Source organism: Sphaeroforma arctica (assembly GCF_001186125.1).
Source record: "Sphaeroforma arctica JP610 unplaced genomic scaffold supercont1.353, whole genome shotgun sequence".
In the NCBI taxonomy this organism is placed as follows: domain Eukaryota; class Ichthyosporea; order Ichthyophonida; genus Sphaeroforma; species Sphaeroforma arctica.
In genome coordinates this window covers 15,001-29,062 of record NW_014040205.1, presented here as the reverse complement: position 1 = coordinate 29,062, position 14,062 = coordinate 15,001, and the positions used below count along the sequence as shown (strand labels likewise).

The 14,062-nt window shown below is 43.9% G+C and overlaps 2 protein-coding genes across 2 annotated transcripts in view; both read right to left on the bottom strand.

Moving 5' to 3' along the window:
- Positions 1-559: 559 nt before the first annotated feature.
- Positions 560-1,072, bottom strand: SARC_05499 (hypothetical protein; the record flags this gene model as incomplete). Its single annotated transcript, XM_014300628.1, has 1 exon — positions 560-1,072. The coding sequence occupies one exon, from the start codon at positions 1,070-1,072 to the stop codon at positions 560-562; it is 513 nt and encodes a 170-aa protein (XP_014156103.1).
- A 5,049-nt stretch (positions 1,073-6,121) lies between these two features.
- The window catches only part of SARC_05498 (hypothetical protein), a 17,258-nt gene continuing 9,317 nt past the window's right edge, over positions 6,122-14,062 (bottom strand). The window contains exons 16-29 of the mRNA XM_014300627.1: positions 13,784-13,850; positions 13,293-13,414; positions 12,806-12,947; positions 12,272-12,403; positions 11,814-11,885; positions 11,348-11,492; positions 10,876-10,943; positions 10,431-10,519; positions 9,792-9,967; positions 8,694-8,859; positions 8,269-8,397; positions 7,710-7,823; positions 6,870-6,990; positions 6,122-6,245 (exon numbers count right to left, since the gene is read on the bottom strand). Of these exons, the coding sequence (XP_014156102.1) occupies positions 6,162-6,245; positions 6,870-6,990; positions 7,710-7,823; positions 8,269-8,397; positions 8,694-8,859; positions 9,792-9,967; positions 10,431-10,519; positions 10,876-10,943; positions 11,348-11,492; positions 11,814-11,885; positions 12,272-12,403; positions 12,806-12,947; positions 13,293-13,414; positions 13,784-13,850 (1,627 nt within the window). The 3' untranslated portion in view covers positions 6,122-6,161. The remainder of the gene's footprint in view (positions 6,246-6,869; positions 6,991-7,709; positions 7,824-8,268; positions 8,398-8,693; positions 8,860-9,791; positions 9,968-10,430; positions 10,520-10,875; positions 10,944-11,347; positions 11,493-11,813; positions 11,886-12,271; positions 12,404-12,805; positions 12,948-13,292; positions 13,415-13,783; positions 13,851-14,062) is intronic.

The following is a 14,062-nucleotide window of genomic DNA, read 5'->3' as shown; positions in this document are numbered from 1 at the left end:
TTCACCGTCGCCATGTGTTCGTCGTAGTCGTCGCTGGCAATTATTTTGCTATCTATATATTGGTGCACCGGTAATCCATTGAGTATGGTGCTCAACGTGCGCTGAAATTGCTGCATTAACACGTGTAGACCGAAAGGTGCCGATGTGAACGAGTATTGGTACCTCTCGTGTGTGAAGCTAAACAAATATCTTGAATCCGGATGAACCAGAAATCTATGATATGCGGCCGATATGTCCAGGGTCGTTCAATACTTCTTGCTTTGTAGTCGTGAGATAATTTCGTTGACCTTTGGGATTAGGAATTGATCCCCCGGAACGAGTGCATTGACTGCTTTCATGTCCAAGCAGACCCTCACTATCAAACTTCGGTACTGCCAACAACGGAAGGTTGACCGTCGTTTGTGTCGTGCGCTTTGTGTTTACTGCGCTTTGTGTTTACTTGGACCTGCTCGTCGACATACCGGAACCATCTGTCCGACACAAAGCTGCGTGTAGATATACGCATGCTCATCGCTTGGTCTTGTGTAACCGGAATCGTTACCTCGCTCTCATCGAGGCGTCAACGTGCGTTGTCAACAATGGCCACGTTCGCCTCGAGTTCTGCTGTTGACCGTTGTCGTGCTCCAGCTGATTCCGTTGTAATAGGAGCTTGCCGACGTGGTAGCGGTTCGAGAAGGGCATCTAACTCTGTATGATCTATCGGGGCAAGGGGTGTTTGAATACCACCTACATACAGTCCAAGACCTTTCATCATGTCTTGCCCCAAGATAATTTCTATGCCATTTGGTAAGTTTATCAGTTCCAGTGAACCATCTATGATTTTTGTACCATATCGGATAGGTAGAATTTCCGTCGTTCCTAGGTTTTGGAACGGCCTAATAGTTCTGCGGATATCGTTGCGATGCAGCTTCTGTTTGCTCCCGTATCTACCGGTGCTCTGAACGTGCGCCCATTCAGTTGCAGTTGTAGATACGAGAGTAAACAGAAGCTGCATCGCGACGACATCCGCATATGGGACGGTCTCATAGTTCTGCGGATGTCGTCGCGATGCAGCTTCTGTTTGCTCCCGCATATACTAGTGCTCTGAACGTGCGCCCGTTCAGTTGTAGTTGTATATAGACCGTCGTGAGTATTGGGTCTTTAATCGTCAATACTTCACTAAGCGTATTAGCGAAGATCAAAGCTACATCCACGCGACTCCCAGGGCGCCTCTGCTACTGATGTTCAAACGGACTGTTCAGGATTGGCCGAAGATGTATCGGCATCGTAGTCGTCTGCAAGGATTGCACTGATGTGCGTCTCTGTTGCTGACGTCGGTGGTGTCCATACATCCTCCTGTGTGATTGTGCTGATCTGTGTAGACGTCGGTACTGTCACTGCAGAGGACTGTCTGGCTGGGCCGTTGCTCTCACCTGGCCCTAGTATGTGTGCGGTGGGTGTATGTTGGGCCGTTGCGATCGTGTGCGATTGTCGCCCCCCCCCCCCCCCCAATTGGGTCGATACTCGATAATTGTGGCATCGCACGATGTGGCGCGGGCTTGGCGGGGCCTGTGTATGACAACCAACGCATATTGTAGTTGTCGACGCTTGAGCTCGTTGCTGCCAGGTTTGTGTTTGGCGCTACCCTGTCTGATTATGAGAGCGGCTATTAGTAGAGTCAACTCGTGACCCTTCCCCACCTTGTGGTCTGCGATTAGCTAAGTGAACCGAGGTGCGTATCTGCGCCTCTTGTATGTCCGGGCTCTACAGTTGAAGCAATTCATGTGTTTTCATTAGTTGCTATTTCGGGTGTAGCTATAGCGTGCGCTCGTACGTGCGCGAACCCAAAGTCTTGTCTAGTAGCTGTACTATGTAATGGTTCAAAAGGTGCTGCTGAACTCAGCGTCCGTCTAACAACGTTCGCGGGCTCGACGGTCCCTTAAGTAGGTCATTTGTTCCATTATTGGTACGTTGGCCAGCTTGGCGTGTCCCTTGGTGAGCTTGCGGAAGGTTGGGTTCACGGTTGCTTAGGTCTCATGCGAGCATATCTGAGTTATTTGTAACTCAGAAGTCCATGGTACCAACTGCCGATGATTAGACTTAATGTCGTCGAGTGTCGACTTTTCCGCCTCAAAGTGATTCAGCACTTTATAGAACCACCGCAAGCTCCATGCCTCATCGAGGCCGGATATTTGTGCATTCTTATGTGCTTCAAGGAGCGCTCCCTTTCGAAGGCCACTCGGGCCAACTACGTGGCTCACGAGGTTCTCGCCTGTCAACCGGTCTAGACTCGTGTGTGGCCCGTAGTGTTTCCAACACGCCACTTAATGCTTCTGCTCTCGGTAAGTTGTTTCCTTCCACTTCGAGACATAGCCCCTCCGACAATTTCAACATTCTTCATGTAAGGCCTGACGATTAGCTGAAACACTCTCTGGAGTGGGTGTCGGTGGTACAGGGCCCTTTTCTTTGCTTACTGAGGGGGAGATGTTATCCCGCAGGGCACCTTGTTCGAACGCGTCATTCCGCTGTCTCGTCCATATCGTCGAGCCTAAGCGGTCGTATAGGTTTCGTAGGGTCTGTTGGGCCTGTTGCTGTTCGTGTACGAACTACTTCAGAGCTGGTGTATCACTGCCAGAAGACTGATCGTCTGACTCCCGGGACTGGTATCCCAATCCCTGGCGTTGACGACCGAGACTCTTGATCCGAAATGCTGGGATATCATCCTTAGGATTTCCTGCTCGGCTCTTGGTTCTCAGCTTCCGATGGTTGGCGACTGCTCTGGTGAACAGGATGTGGTTGTCCTGGGTGTGTGCGCTGCAAGCGTTGTTCGTATTGCTCAAGCAACGACTGTTGCTTGGCCGACAGTTCTGTCAACTGTTGTGAAGAACCTTGTCCGTGCTCAACACCTGGTCTATTGTTTCGCCGACGGTGGTGCAGGCGCTTTGCCGGCGGGAGACGTGGGTTGCTATCGCGGGTCGCAACCTTACTGCCTCTGTTGCTTCCCTCATTTGCTCCCTTGCTCTCGGATAGTTATTAGTTCTTGTTGGAAAGTTGCAGAATATGACGACCACGCGTTCGATATGTCAATATTTGATGCTCTTATAATCAGTATGACGACTTTTGTATAACACCGAAAAAATCCACATTCATCTTGTATCTGATACTCGTACAAACACTCACACACACTTTTGTGTTTTACATGGTATGTGCACTCATTCATTTCTCACACCGATGTGTATGCTCTAACGTAAAGTCGTCAGTACTAAGTACCCTTTTGTTGTCATACACAAGCCTTACTATTATGTCTGAGATACCCAAGTTGATACCCCCTCTCATTCTCGTAACCGACTCGTGTCTAGGATATTTACTATTATTTCGATTTCGCGAATGTCATGTGATGTGTGCCATTTTCACTCCTAGACTTATTGTCCCAGAACTATAACACTATTGTATTGTCTTGGTATGCTTCTCGGCGTGATGGCTTATGTAATTGCTTATTGCTTACTTCACTCGTTTCTCCCTAATTGTGCCATCGATTGAGGACAGCGATTGCCCTTGAGGTACATGTGCAAATCATCTAATCCATTCTAAGCCTATTGTCGCTAAACCCCAAATTCCGAAATGAGTTGTAATGGAACAATTCTGTTCTATCCTGCCCCACTATAATTATTATACGGAATAAAACCTTTGATTGTTGAGCAATAGGTACGTAGATACTCTCTGATCTTCTATTACAATTCTATGACCAAAGGCTATATTTACCCCCTATCGATTTCATGACTATTACTAACCCGACGGATTTGTTATACCCAATATTACACTCCCTAAAGTACTTGTACACAACACCTTACTACAATAAACATCAAACTTATCTGTCTTCTGACTTCTGACTCTTCCATTTTGGGTCCTGTCCGTTGTCGTTACTGGTTGCTGAACCTCTTCCCGTGTTGTTGCCGTAGTGTTGCTGCTGTGCAAGCCATTCTGTTCCCCCTTTTCGTCCTTCATAAACAATAGCATTTTCGCTTGTCGCATCCTGTTCATGCTCACCGTCATGTTCTAACACGTACGTTATGAAGTCCTATGTAAATGGGTTGACTTCTGGAATTAGTAGTCATTCCGTTACTGTATGCATCGCCGCCGCTGTCCTCTAGAAGCGCAGGCATTAAATCACTAGTGTCGCTGCTAATGAATCCACTATCGGAATTATTTGCTCGGTCCTGTCGCTCTCCATTAGCGCCATTCACTCGATTCATCTTGATGTTTACCATCTAAATCTCGTCTAGTATATATTAATCAATCTTACAGATCCTAAATATAGTAGCTAATAAACCGATATTAATCAAATAAACCCTGTTTAGGGTGTTCCGACCACATCGTGTATTTAGAAAAAAACGGTATATCTTGAATTATGTATTCATATATTTCGCGAGCACTGATCGCATACCTATCACTCTTGGTTAATTCACGGTGATAAACATTCTCGTGTTGATAAATATTTCTGGAGGCGGGAATTCAAAATATTCTCAGCCAAGAGGTTAGTTTTTACTGCGCATCCGAGTGTATATGACCTGGTGATCTGCAACCAACACAGTTCTGTCTGGGGTCTTATTGGATAGGGTGTGCCACATTGAATAAGGTATGCCACAATATGCCTACGCTCTTAACAGGCAAACTGATATAACCAACGGACTCAAGTTGTGTCTGCAACAGTTACAGACTACCACCGATGTCCACTAAACATCGGCGATTTATCTAGCTCAAATATTCGGGTTTCAGCTCTTCAAAAACATTCGTCCCAATCTTACAACAATACTATTCAACATTCGCTTTAGGAAGTTAAGAGCGCATCTGAGAGTGCAGTAAGTTACGCTCAAATAACTATATCTGAACGTTCTCCCGGAGTAGTCAGGGAGACGTTGCGTCTTTATTAGATTGTTGAATATAACTATCTAGGACTCTAATGAGTCATGTGTTCAGTCTCGAACACAAACTAGGTTTATCAGATTCTATGATCTGATAACCACAAACTAAGTTTATCAGATCTTATGATATGATAAATACAAACTAAGTTTATCAGATCCTATGATCTGATAAATCTAGTTAACTAGGGTTTATACTCCTATATGGGTATTACGACCACAAGAGACACGAATGTACAATTTTTGATTCCCAAGCCCATCAACCTTAAGGCCGTTTAAGACTCGAGCATATGGCAAGTTGTCGCCCACCCCAACTCGTTGCCGTAGATATTCGCTTAAAACTTAATAGGATATTTGTAGATGACCATGAGGAGCTGTGATTAGCTCATAAGCATGATGTAACCCACCAGGGTGATAATTTGTATGAGATCGCCCTCACAGGGAAGCAAACAAGATCTACGAGCATTTTAAATGATATGCCCTTCTACGCAAATGCTGAATCTGAAATTTAAATTTTTTAGTAGCAGTTCTCTTTGTTCGGCACATAGCTGTCGATATTGTACCAAGGTGGTAATCGTTGATATGTTACTACAGCTAAGTTCTTGCTTGATATAGTGACCATCGATGGTTCATTTGTAAATTTGTGTACGATGAACCCGAATGATCCGAGTCTGGAGTGTAAATATTATAAAGTTATAATTTCTCTTTCGTATTATTTTCTGCTACTGCTATGTTGTATACTTTAAGTAAGACTTTACTCGTGCCCAAATCGCAATCGAAATTCACCGAAGTGGTGTATATCTCAATCCAGCCTTCCCCGCTCGCGCTAAGCGTTCACCATTTCGTAACAATAAAATAAAACCAACCCTTCATAGTGTGGTATCAGGATTTTGTTTAGGGCTGATGTTTTTGGTCCTCGCCAAGTTTATGTCGGGTCTGAAGTTCTATCAGCTGTGTGAATATACCAGGTGATATGGAATGGGATGCAAGAGAGGTCGACCCGGGGACGATAAAACTGCATGCTTTGAACTTGATATGCAAGCATAGTATTCTAAAACCTGTCATGCAAGAGACCTACAAGCGCATGCATGTATATGGACTCAAAAGGCAATTTGGGGGCCAAGATTGGATTATATTTGCGACTTTTTGGTTCGGCATAGTTGCAGTTCCCAACAACTTCGATTTTTTAACCTCGACTTCTCAATAGACATGTGATAATTTATATTGAAAGAGCCTAGAATGGTTTTAAGGTAATTCATAACTTTATTTCTCTTCGTTACACCGCATCAGAATACCCTTCAACAGGTCGCGGACGTTCATGTCCGGGAAGAGGTGGTCTAGTAAAGCCTGTTGGATATAGCCGAGTAAGGTTCATTAGTGCCGAATGACGACAATATACATGGCACCAAATGAAAAAGAACAGTCAGCACACACGACAGTGTTGAGAGAGGTGAAATACGCCGGAACTTGATTCGCAGCTGGTAGCATCCAGACTCAAGACGTAACAGGGGAGAATCGCAATAGTAATAGCTACAAAATTACTTCGTACAATAGCAGCTGACAGAGCCCTTCTTAATCAGTCCAATACCGCGTGTGAATCCCGACTAGTAGGTCGGCCAAGTATTCGGAATTTGTGTTGCTACCACCGGAAGTGATTTCACGAGAAACCATAGAAACTATGGCGTCTCGAGAGCAACGCGCACATATAAATACACTTACTTAGACCTCCCTTAACACGTGTTCGAAGAAACACTGCATTTCAATTTTGCTTTACCTCGCAATATTCGTGCTCGTCACAAAAAAAGTATTCGCACAGACCTTACAACGCGGAAATGGGAAATTCGCACCAACCTTACAACACGGGAATGGGAAAATCCGTCAACGTATCATACTATCTGTAAACTGAAACACACACGCACACAAAGTCCAGTTAGACCGATACACCCGAACCTAGATATTTGATCGACATACCTCTAACATAGCGTAGAATAAGCGCTTATTCATCACTTCGTGCTGCATCATATCAAACAGTCGTAGGGCACCAGCGCGACAGTTGTGACCACCAACTATGCGTTTCATGTCCGCTGGAATGCTATGACCATTGAATATGATTGAAAGTCAGTGTCCCGAATAAACAGGCACTCTTGAAACCATGTATTCCAATTCCAACTTGGAATCACAACAGAGTGAATTCCTGGAGGTCGACACAAATCTGTTCGCAATCAAGTTGCCATGGTGGGTTGACATGATGCAGGGACTTACTTAGTTCCATTCACAGAGCCAAAGTAATTTTTTTTGTTCTTGAACAAAAAGAGATACACATGGATATATCGAAACTGCAGTCAATTGGTCACACCGTCCGAAATTCTCAGTACGATGTGCATAGTGTATAGGCAACTAACAACACTGACGGAAGAATCCGGCACGAAAACTATGAAAGTACAAGTACGATTTTCTCTTAAAGATGTATAGAAATGTCGCTCACATCTCACAGAAACGAATCTTGCTGCCCAATGTTTTAGCAATTGATGACATACTATGTAGAATACTTGGTAGTTGATGTAATACAACAAGTCGATCTGCGGAGAGAACTTGCTGTGTTTTTAAGAATATGATAAATATCAGATCACTTCCCAGGTTTACACGTGCAGGTATTGCCAGATCGACACTCGCTCACTGATCCCAACAAATCAGCATCCAACGTTCACCAGGACAGATACATATGTCCTAGATGTGCACTCTCATGTCATCGTACAAACTCACGCAATCCGACACATGATAAGGGTACACCTTGATAATATAAGAACTTACTTCATCATGATCCTTGCCCGTGCATCATACTTAGAGTTGACCCTCTGCTCGGCATCCCTCGTAGGTCCAGGCGGCGCTAATTTGTTACTAGGCCAAAACGACTCGCGGAAAGAACTATAGCAATAATTAGTGAAGGAGAATGTCAATTGGTGTATAAATTCGTGTGCACACAGAGCAGCTGTAGCACATGGGCTATAGGTAAAGACCTGCGGATAGTTTGGACATCTATACTGTACACAGCAAATTAGTTCATTTACTAGTATTCCGATATGAAATTAATATGAGCATGTAGTCAATATTTTTACAATGCGATCGTATTGGCCTCCCCAAAGCCCCGCAACAAGTAGCCACATGAGCATTCAGCCTCGGAATGATTCGCTCACAATCACACCTCCACCTCAGGGACTGCATACGCGGTACAGAAATTCATATCTGCTTCTTCGTTTCCTTTGTAAGACTTTCTGTATTAAATTTTGGCATCTTAACTTACACTTACATACCCATATTGGGCATACTTCGCAGGATTCAAGCGGGCGTGTTCCAATCTGTACACACATACCGAAGATATGTGGTGATCTGGCTCTCACCGAAGATCCAATTGACGGTTTCAGACATCTGCGTATTAATCAGTGTCGAAAAGTAGCTCTCCACCATGAATCGAACTACAAGGTGGAACCTTTTGCGTACCCTGGAAGTCAGTTGGATATAAATGTGTCGTGCTCTTGAGTAAGCCTAGCCTAAATATGTGGAAATAGTGCGATATTGGCTGTTCACGGATGTGCGCGACATGCATCGTAGAGGCATCTGTTGGTACAGTAATTAGAGCATACATACATTTAGTATGACTATTGCGCAACGCAGTGCATTGAATGTGATCGAGAGACTCGGTTGCCAATCGACTGGGTCTCAATGTCAACTGAATCTCAGAAACGGATAAATTAAATACACAAAACAGCCTAAACCCGTAGCCTACACTCAACTTACAATCCGTGACTCGTAGCCTTGAAATCGAATATCTCTTCCACACAGGCCAGCAGAATGGTAAACACTTCATCCCGCACTTGATCGTCTTCGTACGATTCCGATTCCAGATAGGAATTCCGCGTGCCCCGAGAAGGGTTAGGGATGAACGTGTCCTCATTTATATTGGCTGGTGATAAATTTGGGACGAGGAGTGAGCTTAGTGTGAGAAGTGACTGGATAAAAAATAAGTGGCAAACTGCATGACAGATATCTGGCAAATGCTCCTTGTTTTTAGAATTAATTACATTTGACTGCACCATTCGAATGTAGTTGTGTGTATGGTAGTATTAGTACAATGTGAAATACTGTCACGGGTATCGCGTATATGAGTGTGTTTTACTGTAACCTTGTATACTGGCGATGCTTTCACCGTCTCACGGTTGGTTCATTGAGTTATCTGGCGCGGTGTGAGACCCCTGTCATCTGTTATACACAGCGGCAATCGCTAGAATATTTACAGACAAAGGACTGACAATAACTGTAATTTAATCTTTGGAGAGCATGCCTGTGGGCAAGTATACAAACCAACAGAAGTTCCTCACATCTAAAAAACACGCCGGTAAACTTTTTACATCCCGTAGGACTCGCTAGATGGAACTATATCGCCATGCTATATACCAAGTGTGCGGTATGTGGTCAGATAGCAATGGCCGTTCAAGTGCTTAATGTATTAATTTGAAGCACAGAAATGGATGATAAAACGCTTCTTAGTGTAAAAATAGCAGGTAGCCATCCAGCAATTTAGTAGGGAGCAAGTGGGAGGCTTGTAACTTAAGTGCATGACGGTACTCGATGACTAATTGCAACTTATAGGTATTAAGCCCTGCTGCATCAATAGTACTGATAACGATCGACAAGCGGATACACGTCTATTGTACGCAGATACACAGACCCAATCAGTCCACTGAATCTCGATTGCATGAGCCGGAAACAGAGCTGCACATGATGTCCGCATACACCTGAAAACAATTCACAATTCACAAGATCACACAGACAAACACTAGGAGCTAGGTAAATATCTGTATATGAGTAGACCAACGCATGCATGCATTCGCATACCACTCGAATGGCCCAAGCTAAAAAAATCCCGCACCGTATCAAGCTTCTTTGCCACATTGCTGTACTCGTGCGTGTACAAGCCTTCGCTCAGAAACACCGAGAGAATCCGTTCAGTTTTTTCGTTCTGCGTGATGTAGTGCTTGGCAAGTAGTTCTTGCATGTAGCTGTTCAGAGCCCTGTGCGGTGAAATCTTTCGGATTAGTACACCGACGCATGCATGCGATATCAATCGTGTGAGGAGGTGTAATTGATACAGAGTTATCCATACACACGCGTACACCCACGTAGACAGAAATTCAAATAGATATGTACAGATGTACAAACTTTAAGACAAAAATACACAGTCTCAACAACTCATAGCGCAAAACTTGGGTGTCCATATATATGTTCGTATTTCATTGTAGGCAGACAGAAGTGGGTGTATGACATAAAACTGGGTTTCTTGTAATACCACAAGAATGATCGGTGAACAAGCATGTGCTCACAACTAGTAGCACCACAAGTATGTTTTATTGGACTCTAATACCTCGAGAGTGACAGAAACACTCGATAACTTGCAAAAAATCTGGAATCCTCCATTAAAGGGTATCCAAATAGCGCCCAGAAGTAAGTGACTTGTGTAAATTCAAGGTGACTAACCTCTTGCGTTGTTGTAAGAACTTGGGCCTGAGGTTTCCCAGCGTTTTCTTCGGTGGGAATGTAGGCAGATTCGACTCGGTTTTGTGCAACTGTGATATAGGAGGGTACATCAAAACTAAAAAATTTACGAACCAGCTGAGAGTAGTCACATACAAGGGCGCTATGGCAAACTGCTGTGTACCATTTTTTTGGGGCTGACATCTGAGAGAGTGTTGGAAGATTCCACATTCACGGACAAATACATCCGAACAGGTGCACGGAGTAAAGATTGCTAAGGAACAATTAACTAAGAAGGCATTGTGAATGCAGAAAAGCGAATACACACACACACACACACACAAAACACGCATGTCCCTGTGTATAACAAGTCAGACTTCCATGCAAAACCGTACACACGGAAGGCAATTGCAACTAGGCACCACCCGTGCCAACCACGAGCACATACCAGCATATCAATGTCGTGGAAGTCGCTGTATCGTCTATCAATCAGCCAAGAGATATCTCCGAATGTATCTGACAAAGGCATAATCAATCATGAGTGCATTCACCTACATGACATTAGACATTGTAATTCGATTTGAGCTTTGATTCGAAATATACCACCCAAACGCAATTCGAAAACGCACGTATAAGTTCTGGCATGATATATCCCGCTCGAACAATTTGGCACGAATTAACAATAGACGTTCCTTCACACAAGAGAATAGTGATAGCTCAGCAAGTTGCGCGCAAAAGAGAATACTCGGAGACGTACAGAAGATATATCAAAGCAATGTGATACCATCATAAATATGCCAACTAGAAGCACACAGCTATACTACAAAAATGTTACCCAGCTACATTACACTTGTAAACCACTATGCTACGATGCAGATATACACAGCTGTTCCACAATGATACGAAACTAGAATACACACCGGTGCGAGTTACCACTACGACATAGTAGGCCACCACTTCTCCACTCCGCTGCGTTTTATTACTCCTGACGTTGATCTCCTTGATCTGCGCATTCCAGATGACGCGGCCTGGCTGTTGCAGTGCTGTTTCACGCTCCATGCGCTCCTGTGGGTTGTGTGCGATGCGAATGTGCCCAATTTACAATTATACCCGATACGAAAATGCTTAGCTTTTGGCTTTGACACGGGTTCTTAAGTATATCTCATTTAGCACTTTCTACACAGAAGTATTTAGTTTTTTGAGCAGAGTATGTATTTCTGTACCCAGCGATCGGTCGCGTGTACGCCCAAAGTAAGGCGTGTGCATCCGATACTCAACGAGTCTTCAACCAAGAACGATACCTTGTATAGCACTAGTCATACATCGTGAGATACCAACTAATCGAAACTTGAGTCATGCGACACATCGATGACTGGCTTTACATACCTTAACACTCGCACGAAACTCGGCGGAAATGGGCAAATCGGACTTGTTCACATCACTCGAAGAAGTCGGTACCTAAAAGCATATAGGAAATAAATTAAATTACCCAATTGTAATACCCTGGAAAGGGGCTTGAAATACAACAGATTCAAACAGACGGCTATATTAGATGAACTGAACGTGTGTGATAGAATAACATGCAAATATGCATGGGAACTTGCGTGAATTGTGATCTACAAGTAAGTTCGGGGGCGATAAAAAAAACTTTCAATGTGCATTGACAGGGGTATTCGTCTCGCCAATTTACCCACATATCCACACATATATTACCCGCATGGTTAAATTGGTAACGTACTCGTATTCATCCGCTAGCAAACTAGCACTACAAGCATGTAATACCATGACGTACATAGAGAGACGGACCAATCCAGGCATGCGATATATATACAAACTAAACGCACCTCATCCACAGGCTTCCCCGGGCAATTGGCAGATGACTCATCGGCTGAATATGTTGGTAGGCAGAGGTCCGAGTTCACTGGCTCGGCATTGGCGCGTTTACCGATTTCATGGGCCTGCTGTGGATGCGTCACCTGCGCAAACAGGGATGATACGGAAGTGCATATAGATAATACATACATACAAAAGAAATCATTAGTTCATATAGATAATACATACATACAAAAGAAATGATTAATGCATATAGATAACATATACATACAAAAGAAATGATTAGTGCATATAGATAATATATACATACAAAAGAAATGATTAGTGCACAGGACGCATCAATCCTGGAAATGGTCTCACGAATTAGAATGCGAGCGTACTGGCGTACTATGCAACAGGTGACTATCTTCTCCATACTCCGCTACAGCTTATAGAAATCACAAACCAATATTAATCGTTCTACATGAAATTATACATAGGAAGACTGCATATGATCTAGAACTTAATAACTTGGTCAATACGATCCTGTCTAGGCTTTCACATACTTCCGAGGTCGGCATATCAAGAGTAGTTCGAACAGGCATGTCTTCCCTGAAGGCCTCGCTTCGACAAAATTCGGCAAACCAACGTTTGTTGAGGTAGTCGTACACTTGCTGCTGAACTTTCGTGAACAAATCCTCGTCAACCCTGTAGGAGTTCAGTTATACGCTTTAATTCATACGGAGAGCTATATAAGTTGTGCCATTGTAAGCGTGACCAATCACACAGACAGACACTTCTCGAAGGTCTAGTATGCAGTTGCGTGGACATGTATGCACCGGATGATTAATGTGCATAGTTGTAGGTTGGATAGTATGGCGATAAACTCAATCGAGTCGTTGGCGACTGTGAGAGAACATCTCCAAGCTGTAGTTCAAATACAGGGAAAAAGCGCCGTGTGAAACTGGTGTTCGTCCGTTATACTTATATCCATCGGGTCAATTTACCTGTGCGGGCGAAATCACACATACATGGGTGTCCGACTATACATACCGGGAATTGGAGGACAGGATTCGCTGAATTGCATTGACGCTCTTAGAGTCACAGGGCATCAGAGGATTTTCCAGATAAATGGCGATCTCAGCAGCTTCCAATTTCTTTTCCTCGTGCGATACCTAATCAAAATACAACAGGAAATAACATTCTAGCCAAATTAAGTATGTTGATCAACCTCAGGGAAGTCCCAGGTGCAGCATGTACCCATTTGCACATGTTGGGTATTGGGTTTATCAATCAAGTACTCTGCAGTTTCTGAGAGTACAGCACTTGCCCCTATCATTAAATCTTACAACATAAGAAATATTTTACTGAAGCTCTCACACGTGCAGGCAGAATCGAGACCTCGGCTGCCAAAAGCTATTCAGAACGTGTCATCATCGATGCAGAAAAACACTCCCAACACATAAGTGTATCTCGTATCACAGAGAATACTTTGCACAGTAGTGAAAGTAGTGTAGTTTAATCGAAAACACACATTCACTTACTGAACTGTCGGCGAATAAGCGTCGATACGTCTCGGTCACTTGCCAGAAAGAAAGTCCCGCCAAAGCTCTGGATGTGGTTCAAAGATAGGAATGAATTGCGCTTTCCAGGCAAATGGTGGGCAAAACATCGAAGCCCTGACAACTTAGTCGGAAGTGACACGGAATAATTAGAATCGCATGGGCGCGAAAGTCATTTTTCGTCTCACAAAGCCGTTTCTGCAAAGGATGGCAAAGCAACGTACACCAGGCGCCATATAGCTGCCATTGTCACGCGTACAG